The 19,506-nt window shown below is 43.1% G+C and overlaps 1 protein-coding gene across 3 annotated transcripts; it reads left to right on the top strand.

Moving 5' to 3' along the window:
• The first annotated feature begins 2,470 nt into the window (after positions 1 to 2,470).
• On the top strand, positions 2,471 to 18,256 carry LOC108918236 (tumor necrosis factor receptor superfamily member 8-like). 3 transcript variants are annotated; one of them, XM_018725353.2, is made up of 8 exons: positions 2,471 to 2,596; positions 8,198 to 8,302; positions 8,540 to 8,729; positions 10,462 to 10,610; positions 11,348 to 11,704; positions 12,188 to 12,204; positions 12,587 to 12,770; positions 15,987 to 18,256. In XM_018725353.2, the coding sequence occupies exons 2-8, from the start codon at positions 8,272 to 8,274 to the stop codon at positions 16,217 to 16,219; spliced, it is 1,161 nt and encodes a 386-aa protein (XP_018580869.1). In that variant the 5' UTR covers positions 2,471 to 2,596; positions 8,198 to 8,271; the 3' UTR covers positions 16,220 to 18,256. The 3 variants fall into 3 exon arrangements, with proteins under 3 accessions (XP_018580869.1, XP_018580868.1, XP_018580870.1); XM_018725352.2 differs by lacking the exon at positions 2,471 to 2,596 and adding an exon at positions 6,599 to 6,769; XM_018725354.2 differs by lacking the exon at positions 2,471 to 2,596 and adding an exon at positions 6,599 to 6,769 and having other exon boundaries at positions 8,544 to 8,729.
• Positions 18,257 to 19,506: the final 1,250 nt, after the last annotated feature.

The raw sequence follows: 19,506 nt of genomic DNA on the forward strand, positions 1-19,506 counted from the left end.
GGTACCTGAAGAAAAAAACGACACCAACAGGTGAGCACTGCACCTCCTGTCCGGCTTCGTCTGTTGCAGCCAGTTTACGCTCTTTGGGTTTCTTTACAACAGACAAAAAGGAGATTGATGGGTATTTAATCGGAGTCTACAAAAGTAATGTTGGGATGTCTTCAGGAGGAGCGTCACATGAGCTTTTATCCATGGAGATCTATTCTTACCGCTCAATGTTGAGTGTACCACAAAATATGTCAAGACTGCAGAAGCACATTCAAGGAGCAAGACAATAGATAATGATGTTACAGAGAAACCTTTGTGTTTTTGTTTGTGTTGGGTGGTACCATAGGTACAGAGTAGGATCAGAAGTCATTGCAGACTGTGGGGCCAAACGATTATGTTGAAGACATTGCAGAATTACATAAAAAAGAAAAATCAGTAATTACTCAACCCAGTGTTTCGATTCAATGTTAAGATGACATTTTTATTTAAAATGACTAGCAGCACTTGACTCATGCACAGCTTGACATTTTACTGGTGCAAATCATTTAGAGGTCTTCTTTTAGGATGACATAGTGGTGTTGCTGCCTCACAGCAGCTGGGCTGTTCAGGCTGAGGTTCAAATCTGACTCAGTCTCAGAGGGTTTCACCCAAGTGCTCTGGTTTAATCCCACATTCCAAAGACATGGAGTTTGGGTGAACTGGCGATGCTTAAATTGCCTGTATTGTGTGAGCATGTGTGTTTTGCTACCCTTCCATAGACTGGCCTCCTGTCCAGAGGTAAATCCCCCCCTCCGTTGGACTGTCACAACCCTGACTATAGTGCTAGCGGTAAGTGAAACTGTAGCCACAGTCCTGACCAGGACAGGTCTTGTTTTAAGGACGCTCCAGATGTTGTAGGGAGTGGGTCTTGAACCACAAATCTCCAATGTACGGTACAAGTCTAAGGGCTCAATTGCGGTTCTATGTGATCTTTCTTTTAGATTACAGCAGTTAGTCTAAAGCACCATCAACACTGACATTTATATAGTCAGTATAGCCAGTCCGTCACAAGGCACCCCAAGCAGGACTCGAACCCCAGACCCACTGGAGAGTAGGACCCGGTCCAACCCACTGCGCCACCGCACCCCCCCAGTTTATACATTATAATAATATTTGTACATTGCGCACACACACTGGGTTACAGGTAGCTCTGGAACCTCACAGCTCCTAGTTTGAGGAGCTAAATTCCCACACTCCTGGCTCAGTGTGGATGGATTTCCCTTATTTCTGAGCTAGAATGGGATTCCTCCAGGTGGTCTCTTTTCCTCTCAGAACAGATATGAAGTTCAGAGGAGCTATTGACTCAAAGTGGTTTATATAGCATTTGGGAGAACATGTCCATCAGCAACCTGGACCAGCTCAGGATGTCACCCTCTTGGACAGCTCCAGATCACTCGATCCTGCAAGTGAGGATGGATCATGGATGAATCCAAAATCCATACATCTTTACAAAGTGAGACAGTGAGAAACATATCTAGAATGCTATAAATAGATAATAGTGTCACAATGAAAGTCAACAGTTGCCAGAAGGCAGCGCGTTCTTTGTGCTGCAGAGAAAACCCATAGTTGTGTTTTGGAAAAAAAAAAAAAAAACGTACTGTACGTGTCATGTTTTCTTGAAACTATCCGTTGTAATCACGAAAGCACTTTTGAAAATAAAATGAAGCCACACAACAATGTTATTTATTTATTTATTGCAAGTTTTTAGAGTGCTACTGCAAGACATGATCATGATTTTTTGCGGGTCCAGCGACGCGTCTCCGTTATGTCAAATCTCATTCTCCTCTATATATAAAATCTGGATTCTTTCTATTTATGATGACTTGTTTCCTTGTTTGGGCGTGGGGTGGGAGGCATCTTTGACTTTATTGCGCCGAAATTGTAATTCGGATAATGTATGACATCGGGCTTTGAATTTTGTAAATGACCGCGCAAAATTCAATTGGGGACATCGCATTGATTGATTTGTGCTTTTAGCTTCTCTTTTAAAAACAAGCAGTTTTTCCGACCAGTGATGGTACACGTTCAAAATAAAAATAAAAAAACCGCTCAGAGTGGACAAGCGATGCTGCTTTGTGTGGCGCTTTAGCGCAGCGCTGAGGTCTTCGGGGTGTCGGAGCGAAATAGGTCCGTTCTCCGCTGCGCCTTTACTGTATCCTCTTCTGTGAACCTTTTCACTCCCGAAACTGGCGCTCAGTGCTTATTTGGTGGGAACCGGGCTGCTCTTTGTGCGCATCTCAGGAGGGGCTACGAGTGTGAGCGTTGTGTCACTGCGAACGGTGACTCTGACGCCCACGCAGGAGAGGGAGCCACTTATTACGAGTCCATGATGTTTCAGTTCGTCCCTCAGCATCCCGCCGCCAGAGCGCACGTTGCACTGAGCTCTCTCACTGCAAGCGGGAAACTGCGCGCTCATGTTTTAATTTTACCAATACATATACTACAATATATATATATATTGTATTAGAAAAATATATATATATATCTTAAAACGTAATTGATAGTTTCCACAATGGACATGTACTCCTGGGTGCCCTTGTCACTGAACGTGCTCTTTCTCGTCAGGCTGGTGAGTAGTGTGCGCGCGCGCGGCAGGCAGGCTCGGCTAGAAGCCGCGCGCGCCTTTTCGCGAACCTTCGCCTGAACGTGTCTCATGTCAGTGCGTTCGATCGATGTCGAAGCTCTCGCCGTTTACTTAAAATATTTTATTAAAGCTTCCTAATGTAATATGCGACGCCCTCCAAATTCGCGGTGCTCGGTGTTGGACAGAGCAAATCATCGTGTCTTTTATTATTTCGGCGTTAACACTTGACTTTTCAGTCTGACTGGAATTACCAAGGCAGGTAAACGAGGTATGCATGATGATGAACTTTTCAGCTAGCAGTTACCACATCCTCATTTATTCGTTTATCATTCGTTCTTTGCAGTATAAACAGTCTTTCGTTTATATTTCTCTGCTGTGTTTACCTGAATATTTTCGAATTTAATTTTAAATTGCCTGGACTAATTTATGAATGGAGCGCAAAACACTCTCTGGATGTTTTGTTAGTTAATATACTTCAATTCTCTGATTCCGATTTACAAGACTAACTCAAAGCCAAAGGGCTCAGTAAATTTTACTCTGCTGCACGAGAAAACCGTGTAAGTGAGGTACGGAGGCAGCTGGTTGTGCAGGGCTTCCAGCTGCTGCCTTGGTGGAGCCAAACGTTGCAGGTTCGAACGCCCTTCCAGCTGTGCTGCCATTCAGGCTTCTGGCTCTGATGTTGCTCCAGCACAAAAAAAACAGCTCTATACATTTTTGAGTAATCGCAAGTAGCTTAACTTTTCAAAATCACTTTGAAGAGAGGTGTCAGCTAAATGAGTAAATGTAAACTTACATTATATATAATGTACTTCCCCTTCCTGCAAAGCAGGCGCAGATGCACAGTGATGAGTGTGATGTATAGTGAAACCCGGTGTGAAAGCTGAGGTTACCGGCAGACATCAAACCCCTTCAAGTCATTGGTAGAAGTGTTTGCTAATCTGAGAAGGCCTACATTAACTAGAAGTGGTGTTAATGCAGTAAATGGGATCTTCAGAGTCCCAGTCTGGTTTTATTACCATTCATTGGGGGGGGGGGGGGGGGGGGGCACCAGATGAATCTGAGCTGCAAACACACAACTTTGGTAGGATGACGCTGTAGGCCTCCCATGCCACAAATGCACAAGTATTTTTCCACTAACTTGATTAAAAATGATCTTAAAATATTTGTCCACATTTTTGTGTCTAAATAATTAAAATATATAAATAACTTATCCAGCTGCTGTTTTTCCAGATGTGTTCCTATGCAAAACAGGGACAATGTTGAGTAATATTTGACAGTACTGTATAACTGGCTAAATAAAAGCATCTACAGTATTTATGTTTATAATTAAGCTATCCCTTGGGGCGAATGCTTGGCAGAAGTTCACTGATTATCAGTGACTCTTGCGACATTATCATTTGGGTTATTCAGAGTTCAGTGTCTTTGTTGGGGGGGGGGGGGGGAGTATCAGCTAGGCTGCTTGTGTTTTACCAGGGGTGAAAATTTGGGTGGTGGAATCCTTCAATGCTTCCTGCATATATTGTATATCATGTGTGTTCTGCCAACTGAATATTTAGTATCTTTAATTGCTGCGGGGCTGTGTAATGTATTTGGGACTGGCCAGCAGTAGCCTGTGAAATGTTTCTTTTATTAGGTGAAGGACATTATGATCACTGATAAACTAAGTGAAAACTCTCTGACCTCGCTGTAGTGGTGATGGGCATTCTCCATTCTTTATTGATGGAAAGCCCATCCTGAGGATCAAAATGTCACTGGGGGATTCCAAACGTCTGGTAGTCAAAATTCAGATAAAGTGCGCTGGGACAACTAAGTAAAACGTGAGGTTGATAAGGTCTCAAAGAGAAATTGATTTGAGAAAAACAAGTAAACTGAAATTGTCTTACTACCGAGGTCATTAAATTTGCCTTCTGCACCATTTGTAGTGTAAAGTGGCAGTGAGGTAAGCAGGGTCCCTTAGCTTGACATGAGCATCTAAGTGGTCTTCAGAACCATGGGTTATTGTGTGGGCCGCTGGGCTGCAAGAGCTGAATCCTGTTGCTGTTCAGTGTGGTGAGAGTTTATGCTTGAGTTTTTGTCCCTTGGGGTTAGTGGACGAAGCGTTAGATGTTAGACTGTTATGTTGCCGTGTCAGGGAAGCAGCAGTTTGATGCAATGATTTCAGTAAAGATCTGACTCGTTTGCAGGCATCTGTCACACTCATATCTGACTTGTGTTTTAAATAAGCTTGACTGTGAAATGGTAGGTCCGTTAGACCACAAGTAAACACTTTCACAAACAAAAAGACGTGTATACCTGTTTGGTATTTTGATCAACGTATTTCTTCCTGACATAATAACTGTAGAAAGAGCTAAAAATGGCCTTGGTTAATACACAAAAATAGATTTCCTGTTGCCAGAACAGGTTGTTGTCTAACTGGTAACTCTCATTTCTAAACGTTTCCCAAAATGCATTGAGGTAAATTTATAACGAATAAAGGAGGCAAAAGCTTTCTTGCAGGCTCTGTTAGTTTAGGTATATTTCTTGAATGTGAATGGCACAAAGTGACAGGCAACATTTTTAGTAGCTGAGGTTATTACATTAGTACATAGTGAATAAATACCAATTACATGAAACACTTCTTCCATGTGTGACACATGCAGATGTTCCAAAGGGCAATGCTCTAACTGCAGTGTCACACAGTTGCCTGTAAGGTAGATGGTTTGCCAGATGATTGGGTTGCTCTGCTGCTGTGGGGCAGTACTGCTTTCTGCTCAGAAATTCAGAATGATAGATGGGAGATGCTGATGATGAGTATCAAATTATGAATGGAGACGGAGGTGGGCCTAGGGGTGGGTCTTTGGGTCTTCTCACAGGTCATGCCTGAGTAAGAAGTTTATTGTGGGAGTGGCCTTGTGGTTTCAGAGACCAAGAGGCACCCCCAGTGAAACTGTGTTGTCTCTGGGGTATAAGAGCATGAAAGAGTACTTCCGATTTCTCACACACTAAATACGAACCTTGATTGATGTGGTTTTGCTTGATGGCCCAGTTCTACTGTTACTGAGTGAAGTTCACCGGTTAGTTATGTTGCTTCTCTCCCATTGTTTGCAATGTGTTGAGCCTTTCTCCTTCTCCCACCTCCTAATTTTTTCGAAGAAATAAGTGTCCTCCTGCTCGTTTCAACTTAGGCATGTCAGTATGGCATGTGATGAAAGAAATGGGGATGACTGCAATCTTGAGATTTCCTCATGAGCCGCTTGCTCCCTGTCATGTGGCCTGCTCCTTTCGCCACCCTCCTATCCCAGATAAATGTCCTTTATTTCCCAGTTTCTTTTTCAGCCATCAGGCATTTCAGCTTTTTGGAAGGGGCTTTCCATGCTTCCTTGGATTTTTGGTGAGCCTTCATTTGTGTGGTGCAGTCCACAGCAGATTACACAATGACAGATGAATTAAGACATATTTGAACATCTTAGTGCAAATAGTACTTCAGTGTCTGGCAAACGTTAATTTTCATTTTTGAGCTTGCTGTTTCTGCATATGAGAGGGGGCGCGGTGGCACAGTGGGTTGGACCAGGTCCTGCTCTCCGGTGGGTCTGGGGTTCGAGTCCCGCGTGGGGTGCCTTGCGGCGGACTGGCATCCCGCCCTGGGTGTGTCCCCTCCCCTTCCGGCCTTACGCCCTGTGTTACCGAGTAGGCTCCGGTTCCCCGTGACCCCGTATGGGACAAGCGGTTCAGAAAATGTGTGTGTGTTTCTGCATATGATCACCTAATAGCCATAGAATATTTACTCAGATGTGATAAGAAGATCAAAGTTTAAGGTTTTAACTAGTTTCCACAACACTTAGTACTTATCAGTTTATCACCTTCCTTTTGAAGCTGAATGCAAACCATTCCTTTTCAACTCTTACAAATATGAAGAAAGGAAGTGAGATAAAACTGGTCACGTTATGTCTAAATTCTGACGTTTGCTGATCTTCACCACACAATTAGTTATAGGAGATGCCAGTTTCATGTAACACTCAACAGAAAAACAGTAATTTTGGGAAGGGATTGATACCAAGAGAAACTATGTCTTGGTAAAACCTTTGTGTTTTCTTCATGCATCTTTATACAGTCTTTTCCTCCACCTCGCCCTCATTCAGGTTGTTCTTGACCCTACTCCTTGCCCTGGATGTCTGAAAGGTAAGGCTTTCTGCTCATTTCCACAGTTTTCTCCAGAACGTGACGTGTTTTTTTTTTCCACTTAAATATTCAAAGTCCTATATGGGACCTAAGATAAGACTTACAAAAGAACTTGCACTCCCAGAGCTTTAATGTGCTTACAAAGGTAAGTGCCATCCATTTTCACTGATAATAGGAGTGCATGCAACAGCTTCAAGTTTCTACCTTAGGTGAGGCAGGTGAATAGTCGCGGCAACGAGACTTTTTAGAAGGTCAGGCCATGAGAAAGGCACAGGATGTGGCCAACAGGTAGGCAAACCAGGCCGAGAACTTCGCAGGAAGGTCATGTATCAGTTTCTGTGGCTGTGGGAGGCTGAGCCTGCTGATAACTGGAGAAGCTGTCAGATGTGATCACAGCGTACCTGCAAAAGCAAGGGAAGAAGGGAATCCCCGAGAAACACGTCTCTGTCTTCATCTGGTACCCCTTCCTTAAGCGGGAGGGAACTTTTTTAAACCATTTGTTCTAGGTCGGACAGTGGTTCATGTGAAAGCTGCCTTCCAGTGACACATGCCACGCTCAGCCTTTGGGCCAAGTAAAGCGTTTTCTTAAGATAGGAACCTACCTCAACAAACTATTGCAACACAACAGTAATAACTGATGTATGACAAGTTATTTTTCCATGAGAGTGACTGGAGAACTATTGCTACCCTGTGATACTGCTCACTTCCTAATGTGGCAGTAATACCATCAGACTCTGTTTGTGTACAAACACTCTCCTGCGGCTTCCTCTTTGCATTCGAGATGAGCTTTCTGACACTACACTGAGCACATTTAGTTTGGCTGAATCATGTGTCACACCATCAGAGGACAGAGATGTCTGACAAAAGAAAGGGGAAACATGCAACTCTGTAAGGCAGAGATCCCTTTTAGTGACTTTGTACTCTGTAGCAAGGGTAAGAATAGCCTGTAGGAGAGAATAATCACGGTGAGATGCAGTCACATGCAGAAACAAACTGCAGGGATGATGAAGACAAACTCTTTATATGAGATCTGGGGAGTAAAATATGTCTCCATTTCAAAAAGATGGATTTTGACTTCGAATCATAACGAGATTTTGTATCTCTTCAAGGGAAAAGGTCTATTAAAGGCTGGGACAGCTAAAACATGATGTGTTTGACATGATAGAACAGAACATGGGGATTTTTTTGGTTAGAAATGTTTTCACTGGAAAGTACCTTTTGATCCTCAGATTAGTGATGCAAAATTTATGAAAGCTGCTTGGCTTTTGCCCGCTTTCTTCCAATGCTGTGTTTCTGCTTGTATGTGTTGCAAATTTGTACTTAGCACTGTGTGTCCACGTGTGTTTTGGTACGCCTGCAAATGTGTGCGTCCACGCGGGTGGATTTGTGAAAGCGCTGCTCAACTCAAAACTGTTGTCTTTTATTTAGAGCCCGTCTTAAAGGAGTGCAAGAATGCCCCCTGCTGTGACGAGAGATACCAGTTTGTGAAGCAAGGAGTCACCATGTGTGAGCCATGCACCCGACCTTGCTTAGGTGACACACATTATTTTAGCATATTTTCCTTGTTTTGCACTTGTCATTACAGCCTCTTCTGACATGATCTAAAACAGGAACTTTACATATCTATAGCTAATTATAGACACTGTTTCCCTGCATCTGGTTTAAGTAGCAAGGTGTTATTTTGGTAACCACTGCTACTGTGTGTGTGTGTGTGTGTGTACAGGTTAATCCGCCGTTTGTGTGTCTTTATGTGTCTCTTTATCTCTGCAGACAGTCGACACCTGGTAGAAATTAAGACGTGTGGCGCAACCTTTAACCGAGAGTGCCATTGCGAAAAAGGTTTTTACTGCAGTAGTAAGGCACAGTACACGTGCAGGAGGTGTTTGTCTTGTCCATCCGGCACCTTTTCCAGCGTCACATCTTTGGAATCCATGGAACGCACTTGCAAGCAACATACAAAGTAAGAATAAACACTGCGTATGCAGTTTGCATGTGATTTCAGGAGTGGCAAAGCATGCATGCAGAAGCACGTGCAAGAAATACAGGCAGTGCTGTTGAGTTGAACGAGCAGAGAAATATTAGCAAAATAAATGCAGCGAGCAGAGAGTTTCAGGGGTAAATAGATACAAAAAAACACAGAGGAGATGCAGAAGCATAGTAATTCAGGTACTCTTTACCTAAGCATTGTTAGTAAAAATACAGAATAATATAATGCATACTTATGAATGATATACAGAATAATACAGTTAATAATAATAATAATAACTGCTGCGCAATTTGATTATAGTATTTTAATTGTCAAGGTTAATACAACAGAGGGATCCGATGTGGGCTTGTTGACTGACTTTAGTAAAAGTGTGCTTCAAATATGGTTAGTGTCATTCACTGAGTCTTTCCAGGAGTACTCAAAATAGTGAAAAAAATTTCATGCACAATGTGGATGCAGGTAACGTTAGAAAAACCCTTCGAGGAAAAGTATTCCTAATGGCAACAAGGTAGTTTCTCAGTGTCAAAGTGCTGGAACTTGATTTCATTCCCATCTCAGGGGCCTTGTGTTTGGAATTTGCATGTTCTGTATGTGTGTGTGTGTGTGTGTGTGTGTGTGTGTGAGTGAGCTCCAGCAATGCTTGTGTCCCATTGAGCGTTGGCACCTGCCCTGTGCTAGATGTTTCTCACCCTTTTACTGGATAATTGTTTTTGGAATAGTGATTGAGTGAATGTCTGTTTGGAACACATGTTTACATGAGTAAACAAATGATAGAATAAACGAATGTACAAATGAAGTACACATAGAGTTGTTTACAGTGATAAACCATTGCAACATCTGGTGAAAATATGTGCTTTTTTCATATAGCAGGCTTTTTATTCTGTCCATGGGCACTAATTTTGCAGACGTTATTCTCCAAAGTGACACAAAACGATTACTGTGTAGTATGTTGGTGACACCTTTATCGAAGCTGACTGACACTAAACTCCTCAGTCACTCACCCTTCTATACAACAGGGTAATGGAACACGATTTAGAGCAATTTCGAACCTTCTATGTAATGATCCGAAGGTCACAGGGTTGAATCCTATCTACTGTTGTAGTACCCTTGAGCGAAATACTTACTTTAAAATTACTCCAAGTAAAATTCCACAGCTATTATTTTGTTTAGCGTAAATAACTGTAGGTATCCTAACATTGTAAGGTGCTTTGGAGAAAATCATCAGCTGAGTGATTAAATGTAGACATGTCTACATTGGTGTTGATGTTACTGTTGTCAAGGATAAAAATACCTTTTATTTTGTTGGATTTTATTTTTCCTCCTACTTCATGAGAATCAGTGTATCTCATGTGACATAACAGGTGTGTAATGACCAATTCAATATGTTACTTTAGAGGAAATCATGTGTGTAGTAGAAACACAGACGTAGTGCAGGTGTAAAAAGAAGTGAGCCCAAGTTGCACTAGTTAAACCAAACAGGTGAGTAGAATCAGGGATGTAAATCATAGTCATTTTCTTTCATTTTATAGCTTATCTTAAGATTTAGAAGTTTATTTTAATTTTTCATTGAAGAATAAGAATCTTCCCGATAGGGTTCACTAACTTTTTAAATATGCATATATGTGTAGTGTATTTGATTATTTAAAATGTTTGAAGAAGAATATTCATATTTATGCTTTGTTCCTTTGTTCTGTGTGTGTTGCAGCTGTACCAACTTTGGACTGGTAATGATTTCTGAAGGCAATAATACCAGAGATCACCAGTGTGGCCCAGTCTCCACCACCCCAGCAACTGCCATGCCAATTACTAAGCGGCTCTTTAGCACCCTTCAGGCAACCACTGTTAGAGCTCTGGGTACGTCAGATATTTTTTATGTGTTCAGATAAGGCTTTTTGACCAAACGTAAAAAGTGGATTTAAATCTCTTTGTGTTGTTGTCATATTTTAGTATAGCGCATAATATTGTTTGAGACCAAAAGAAACATTTGAGATGATATTTTCCAAAGTTACTTTTTCCCACTACACCTCTAGCTAAATCACATTTTCCAAGAGAACTTAAATTCCAACACCCCTGAAGTTATTTTTCCAGATTAAAGGCCAGTGGTGCCCTTTCATCCTCTTGGAGAGCTACCACCCTGTGGGATTTTCACTTTGCTCTAGTTTAATGTACCTGAGTTACCAAAAATCTGATTTGTAGAGACACAAACAACCATTAACAATGTCTTTTTTTTCGCACTTATGTCTGCCCCTGGCTGAGCAAAATCCATTCTCATTTTGTCTTTAGCTCTGGTTGTATATTCTGGGCATGAAATTGTTCATCTTGGAGAATGAGGCGTACAGTTTGATGAAAAATGTTATATGCAGCTAATTGATAAAAGGCATAGGTTTCGTGTTTTCATTAATTGATCAGCAGCCGGTGCTGTGAGCAGTGGTATGGATTCTCTGATGTTGCTCTCATTCAAATAACTGAAGTACCTGAATTGACCACCAGAGGTCTGTTGTATGCAGTGAAAGTATCTGAAGGAGGCACCGCTCAGACAACCCTAACATCGACTTACTTCTGGTTGTTTCATCTCTCTTTTCACTTTCAAGAGCCCACAAACACGTTTATACTTCCGGTAACGGAGCAGAATTCCTCCAGCGCTTCATCCCAGTATCCCAACGTCACCATCTCCCAGAGTTCTTCTAGCTCTGCGTACCAGGAATCCATTACAACCACCCCCTTGATGTCCTCCAGCCCTACCTCCAGCCATCGCTTCAACATCAGCACCTCCCAGAGTTCCTCCAGCACTGAGCACCAGTTCAACAGTCCTGCACCTCAGGGCACCAGTAATTCACCTTCTGTCCAGTCCCTCTGGTTGCTCATCTTAGTTTGCTTGCTGCTGCTTGCTGTATTATTGGCAGGGTTCTGCAGGGGTAAGAGGTTGAAGAAGCTACAGGAGTACTGTGGTGAGTTCAAGGATATGCACACACTCCTTCACATGGAAAAACACACTAACACCCTCCACACAAACACTTGTTGACACATTTTCATACTGATGCACACCAACACTCCCTTACCCACACTGGTACTTCTTTGCACTCTCCGGCACTTACTTGCTGGTACACACAGATATGCCCCAACACCTTTACATACTGACATATATGACAATATGACAGAGTCATGTTGAGAAATGTTAACACATTGATAGTCCACTCTCTCTACATGGACGCAGCTTGCTCACATTCATACTCTTTCACACTCTCAGTGTGCTGTCTGACAGTGACACAGAGAGAATTCATTCAGGGAGAACAACTAAGAGAAAATAAGACACCTTGCATTTCACATGGGTAGCGTTAGTACGGGAAAGATGGCATCAAAGTGAAATTGTCTTTTCTGTTTCGTTACTTTACAGTCAGTGTGAACTTAAATGTATATCTTGTCTCTTTCAGGTCTGTCAGTGAAAAAGGTGAGTACCTGCCTTCCGGTAACAAAGGATCACCGTGTAACTTTTGGACAAAGGTATTCAGTGTTTATGCAGACCATGTCTGCTATAGCTGTCCTCTAGCTGCACGTACAGGTGTTGACCAGTTTATGATGTGCATTATTTTTATACCCTTTGCAAAAAATATATAGCACAAATGTGAACAGTTCCAGTAGAGGCTAGGAAGTGTGTAACTAATTTTTGCAACTAATTTCCAGTTATGTTCGTTCATATAGCAGATGCTTTTCTCCAGTTTGCAATTCCAAATCCCTGCCCTTCATATAGACTGACTTACTTTAGGTGAGCAAAATCTATACCTAATCCAGCATGGCTGTTAGTAATGAGCCAAATGGCTTGATCTCCCTAGGAGACACAGAAGACTGGAAACCTCGCCCTAACTCCCCAGTCACCTGAACAACCTTTGTTGGAGTCCCTCTATAATGAGAGCAGGGAGGTGGCTGTACCTGAGGAAGCCGGGGCTGCCTACAGCGGCAGGCAGCAGATCACGGTGGACCAGAGTGGGGGAGGAGAGAGTGTCAAAAACACCGTGGGTGAGTCCAGCACAGCCATTCACATTTGCTGCCCATGAACAGGTGCTTTGGACATGCAAGTTTAATAAGCAATGCTCTCCTTCACTTGTTCACAAGTCCTTTTTTTGGAGTGATCAACTCAGAGAAACTTTCACACTTCTCAACTCAAAACTTTCTTTCAGTTGTACTTCCACCGGAGAAAAAATTTTCTGCATTCCTAGCCTTTTGTTTATTCAGGCTGTAGCTGTGATTCTTGTATACAGTGCCACAAAGAACTTGCCCTCTTACTGATTTCCATCCTTTCATTTTTGTTAACCGCTTGTCCTGATCAGGGTCCCAGTAGTCTGAAGCTTATCCAGGAATTAATGGGTGCAAAGCTGAGGGGGGTAACCCTGGACAGGGACTCCAGTCCCTCACAGGGTAGCCACACACACACACACACACACACACACACACACAGAGAGTCATGGCTGGCTCCAGAAGGAAGTGGCGGAGCGGAACAAATGCTTTATTCCGGGAAATCCAAGAGGCAGCGTCATAGGACAGACAAAAGGTCTCCGAGGTGCAAACGTCGTTGAAGGGGTAATCCAAAAGACAAGGTCGGTACACAAGCAAAAGGTCAAAGATCATAGGGAGGCACTAGGACTAGGAAGAAGGGACTTGAGCAGGATAAAGGAATCAGGAAGGAGAGGAGCACTAGCAGGTTGCGAGTAACAAGGCTGAACAAGGTTCCATGTCAGTCCCTGCTCTGACGCTGCCTTATATGCGTCAGTCTGCGCTGCGCCCTAGGTGTTCTGCGTTGGTTTGGCGGTGTGGGCGTGGCAGTACCCCCCCTCCAGGAGCGGCCCCTGACACTCGACGGCGGCCGAGAGGATGCCCCTGAGGACTGGGCACAGGTCGATCCGGGTGATCCCTGTGAAAGTCCGAGATGAGGTCATAGGTGCAGGGAGTGCGGAGGACCTATGCTGCGGTGGCCCTGTCTAACGTTCGCCCCGTGAGGAGTGACAGGAGATAAGTGATTCAGCTCCAGTCTGTGCTATAAACATGAGGCAGACTAGAGAAAACAAGTTCACATTGTAAAAAGAAGCCAGCACAGTGAGATGGGGTACTGTCGAAACAGAGCAGGGACTGACGCGGCCTTATATGCGTCGGTCTGCGTCACGTCCCAGCTGTCCCGAGTTGGCTTGGCGGTGTGGGCGTGGCGCGCGCACACACACACACACACACACACACACACACACACACTCATTCATCCATTCACATACTAAGGGCTATTTAAGCATCACCAGCTCACCTGAACAGCATGTCTTTGGACTATGGGAGGAAACCGGAGCACCCAGAGGAAACCCACGCAGACAGAAGGGCAACATGCTAACTCCACATAGAGTGAGCCGGATTTGTAGCTATGTCCAAATTGCTCAGGTTCTGCAAGGCAGCAGCACTACTCACTGTGCTCCCTCCTGTTTTAATGTTTTCTCATAAATTTCTTGACACTGAAAGCTTTCAGGTCTTCAGCCAAAATGTATTATTAGATAAAGGGCATCTGAGTGAACAAACAACACTTTTTGCTTATTTGTTTAATCAACAAAACATTTATTTAATAAACAAAGTTAGACAACACCAACTTGCACTGTGCGTCATTTCTCCCGAGCCTCTCTTGGTCAGCGTCCATGAATCCAGAGTGAGTGTGTCAGGGCAGAAATTCTTGCTAAGTAAAAACATAAATGCTACTTTGTCATGCCAAGAAGTACCTGGATGATTCCCAAACCTTTTGGGAGAATGTTATATGGAAAAATAAGTCAATAGAGGAACTTTTCAGAGGAAACTGATTCCACCTGGGTTGCCATACATGCTTGCTCTAGGCCTGCAGTACACAGATCACAAATCCAGTTTCCTTGCTTTGATGATTGCAAGTTGCAGTACAATAAGCTTCATGACCCTGGTCCTCACTTATCAAGAGGTCTTTGGCTGTTGGATTTTTTACATTGTTGGGTTTGGCTCCAATCCATGACTAGAAAGAAATTATCTTTCCAGTAATATTGTTATTCGGGGGGTGCGGTGGCGCAGTGGGTTGGACCGCAGTCCTGCTCTCCGGTGGGTCTGGGGTTTGAGTCCCGCTTGGGGTGCCTTGCGGCGGACTGGCGTCCTGTCCTGGGTGTGTCCCCTTCCCCCTCCGGCCTTACACCCTGTGTTGCCGAGTAGGCTCCGGTTCCCCGTGACCCCGTAAGGGACAAGCGGTTCTGAAAATGTGTGTGTGTGTAATATTGTTATTGCTAGTCTATTGTTGCTTAATTTTTATTTGTCATTTTACCTCGGTGGATATGTTAAGTTTATAAGGAAATTCCTTTCAGCTGTTTTTCCCATCAGCTAGAAAACCAGAGCATGCAAGCAGACTGAAGTCAGGAAGAAGTTTTGCCTTATCTCTCATATCCAGTTGCACAAAAATCCAACATTCTTGTTTAGTTTTTTGTGACTAATATATGGTGATAAATATAGATATTGTTTTCAATGCATGGGGGGTGCGGTGGCGCAGTGGGTTGGACCGCAGTCCTGCTCTCTGGTGGGTCTGGGGTTCGAATCCCGCTTGGGGTGCCTTGTGGTGGACTGGCGTCCCGTCCTGGGTGTGTCCCCTCCCCCTCCGGCCTTACGCCCTGTGTTGCCGGGTTAGGCTCCGGTTCCCCGTGACCCCGTATGGGACAAGCGGTTCTGAAAATGTGTGTGTGTGTGTTTTCAATGCCGGTGCTAATAAAAGCTTGCACTGATCAGTACAGTGCATTAACAAGGCCACAGTTCAGTATGAAATGATAAAGGATGTGAGTAGCTAGCTGACTAGCAGTGGATATGTAGACTATGCTAATCTTCTTGGTATAATAAGAAAAGCGCAAACAATAAGCTACCAAAAATTAACCTAATATAGTAGTAGAATAAGCTGAGAGACCAAGAACGTGCAGATATGCCAAGAGTAGTTAACCAAATACCAACAGGCCAAAATCCCTCAAGGGTGCCATTTAAGATGCTCGAAACTGTCCCTGGTTCAATTGGCCAGTGAGTATCCAGCAGTCATCTATTCACTGGCCACTCATCATCATCGTCATCATCATCATATGAGCCAGAAGTCATTTTTCTCTTAATTTCTACATGTGATATAAAGAAACATTGTTGAAACATTGACAGTGTTTGTGGCCTTTCATGTTGCATTGGACCTGTAATACATCCATGTGTTATGATTCTCCCTAGGGTCCATATACATCTACTCTCCTGGGATGGTGGTCCTTGGGGCCAATTCGTCGGAGCGTAGAGAGGAGCCTGTAGAGGGGCAGGCCTTTATCAGCACACCACAGCAAGAGTCCCTCAGGGAGCCAGTGACCACAGGGCCTTGGGTGAGGTGTCCCAATGGAGCACCCTTGGTGGAAGGGATGCAAGAGGAAGATCACAAACTCAGTTATCCGGTGCCAGCCACTGGAAAGTGACAGCAAAGGATGAATGCAGGCATGAACATAGAAGAGACCTGTCACTCATTACAGGATGAACAGTGGATCTGAATGAAGGATCAGAGAGAAGAGCAAGGTGCCAGGAAAACATGTCTTGAACTGGAAGAATGGAAAAGATAGCAGAAACACCACCTAGACTGAGAGAGAACTTATTTCGTCTTTGCCAAACATTCAGAACTGGACTTCAAGATGACATTTCCTAGTGATAAAATGCAAGATGACTGACTCAGGGTGACTCATTGGACCAAAGGACATCTAGTTCATTTTATTTTTTTACATAGTATTTTTCCCAGTTGCCTTTTCCCAGCCCTTCTGTTTTCCTTGTAAATAGTGCAAGAAAGGTTTCCTCTGCATATGTTGTGACATTTCCCAGAAGAATGTCACACTAGATGTTTTTGCTTATCACTCATAAGGATGGGGGTTTTTTCTCACAGTTGAATAAAATAGGCTATATGGTGTGTAGACACAAGAGACTGGCCATAATGACTCAGATGCACAAGAATTTCTCCAAAATGGTAGTGTTTAGAGCGTATGCTACGCTCCTCTAGTAATTACAGTGCTGCTGTGGTTTGCGCAATACAACTGAAAACGCACACAAGAATAGGCCTTGTTGCGCAACGGCTGACAATAGTGACGAAGAGGTGTGAAATTTCTGAATAAAATGACTCTTGTGTGCTGAGGCCAGGATTGCCTTGCTTTAATGGCTACGGCTACGTCTTCTGGTCTGGCATATAAGGCTGCAGAAAGCTGCATGGAAATTGTCAGAAAGAACTTGGCCTTGTGCCATATGCAACCCAGGTCCCAGCATGCCCTTGGTTTTCTTAATTGATTGTTTGCTTGTGCATGCTTTGCACAATGTAAATAAAAATGATCGCTAAGGAGTCATTTTTTAAAATGTTTTTAAGAAGACATTTCTTAATTTTATCTCGAACTGAATAATGCAGTGGAAACTAAGTTTTCATTAGAAAAGAATATGTACTTAATTTTTCGGTGATGTCTGAGGCATCACATTCATTCAGTAAAAGAATAATTAAATCAGAATAATTAAATAGCTCAGATACAGCAAAACCAGCACACAGTGGGCTCTGCCGGGACCAGGTCTGAGAACCACTAAACCAGACTCCACATCCTGTCCATTATAACACATTTTGTATGGTGTTTTCTTTAGGGCAGAACTTTGGCCCAGTAGCTGGTGGGTGTTGCTACACAGCTGCTCAGTTGTGGGTTTCAATCTTGTATCAGCTTTCTTCACATGGAGTTTCCTCTGAGTACCTTGGATTTCCTCCATGCTCTAAAGATGTTGAATTGCCATTAGTGAGTGACGTTTTTAGTCATCTTGGGGGTTTCTTCTGTAATTGCCACTTTATGGCTCTGTGGGAATGATAACAGATACAGACTCGGGATGTTGAACGTTCTTGCTTTATTCTTGTGTGCATAAGTTACTTTGAAGGGTCTGAGTTCTGGACCACAGGATATACTCATTGGTATGCATAGCAGTTATTCCTGTAGTTTCATTTAACACGGCTGCCATAACAGTACCAACAACGACTTAAATTATAAATAAGAAGTGCTTGTGAGTGGGATCATGTCGTTAAATTAAGATCCTTGCAGCCAGACGCACTTCTGAGCTCATCCTGTATGATGGCAGTATGATGGAAACCAAGTCATTGGTTTTCTTGCCCATGTCGATGGCAGAAATTTTTATTTACTGCCTTCAAGGTTGGTCTAGTGGAGATTGTTGTTTGAATACCATTTGTGGCAGGAGAGCACTGGAATTAGAATCCAGCTCTATAATTCTGTCACTGCATGCTGTGTTGTTCTTATTACCGAGTGTTTGTTGTACTCAGGAAAACCACTCTTTCATATCTTTTATTTTAAATTTCATCAGAGCTACTTGCCTTTTATCACATTAACTGTGATATTACTGTATAAGATCATGCCGAATGATATCAAATGCTTACTGATCTGGCATGGTCACACACGGTGACTTCTCTTTCACCTTGGGCGGTGGATTCTGCGGGGGTCAAAGAAAGCCTGGATAGAAGCAGTGAGATATGGCTTCAAAGGTGTTCTTTTCCTCCCATGGTTATTACTCTTATTACTTTCCTATTCTCATTTTTTGTTTAACTTTGTTATAACTTATTCTTGTCTCCATCTGTTGCAAATATTGTTTGTTTTTGGTTATTTAATTTATGTATAGATATTCCCTTTTATTCAATGCATTTTCCAGTACTGGTACTGTAGTCCTTATCTTTCTTGGTTAAGGAATTTTTTTATTAAGCTAACTTGCTTCACTCTCTGCTGCTCAGATATATATGCATCTACACACTGGATAAGTAGGCCTAACAAAAGCTGACAAATGCTGTACACTCAGTGCATATACCTCATTGCTCGCTGTTGTTTGCAAGACTCATGTTGAAACAAATATATTATGCCTGTGCTAGGGTTATTTTCATACCATATAGGTGCTTGTTTTGTATCAATGAGGAATCTAGAAATGATGCTGTATACATTGCATGTAATGACCTTCAGGGAAGGGGCGTGATGCTCATCTTCTCAGAAGAGGTCTTACGGTTCTGTGACAGGAAGGAGGACCGAGACAAGAAGGCCGACTCATACCAGTTTCTGCCGACACCCTTCTAAGACAAAGTGTACCAAGATGAGCTATAGCTGGACCCTTACTCAGAGCCAAAGAAAAAATGACATCTATGCAAACTGTTGACCATTTCTGCATGTCCAGCTGCAGAAGTATTGAAGCATCCAGCTTCAGAGGAAACCTAAATCGACATATTGGAAAAACAAAATCCAGCACACAGGAGCTGTGTATTACAGCGTGTTCTGAAGACAAAGAGTGGGAGAACAGTATGAGCGCAATACTCAAAGGACACAAAGAACAAGATACAGTACATAAAAAATGCTTTTGTATTTTATTCATATTTGCTACTGTTTAAAACCGAGGGCTTTTTTGCCAGTGACTCGGTAGGTGTTCTCAACGAACCAATGGATGCATATATGTTATGCAGAACAGTTGATTAATTTTAAACAGGACTTTCCCCAACCTCCGCCCACTGCGCTGAAGGGACAGGCCACTGACTCACTGCACGACTGCAGATGCCTGGGTACAAATACAGGCGAGAAGCTGACTGCGTCGAACATGCGAGCAGCAGCATGTGAGACAGGGCAATACATACATGAGGCCAGTGGCGTGTTTTGGTCGTCATAAAACCCAGTATGTGCTCCAGAAAGAATCCCGCCTCGGTGGGGCT

Source organism: Scleropages formosus, chromosome 22 (genome assembly GCF_900964775.1).
Source record: "Scleropages formosus chromosome 22, fSclFor1.1, whole genome shotgun sequence".
Lineage (NCBI taxonomy): Eukaryota > Metazoa > Chordata > Actinopteri > Osteoglossiformes > Osteoglossidae > Scleropages > Scleropages formosus.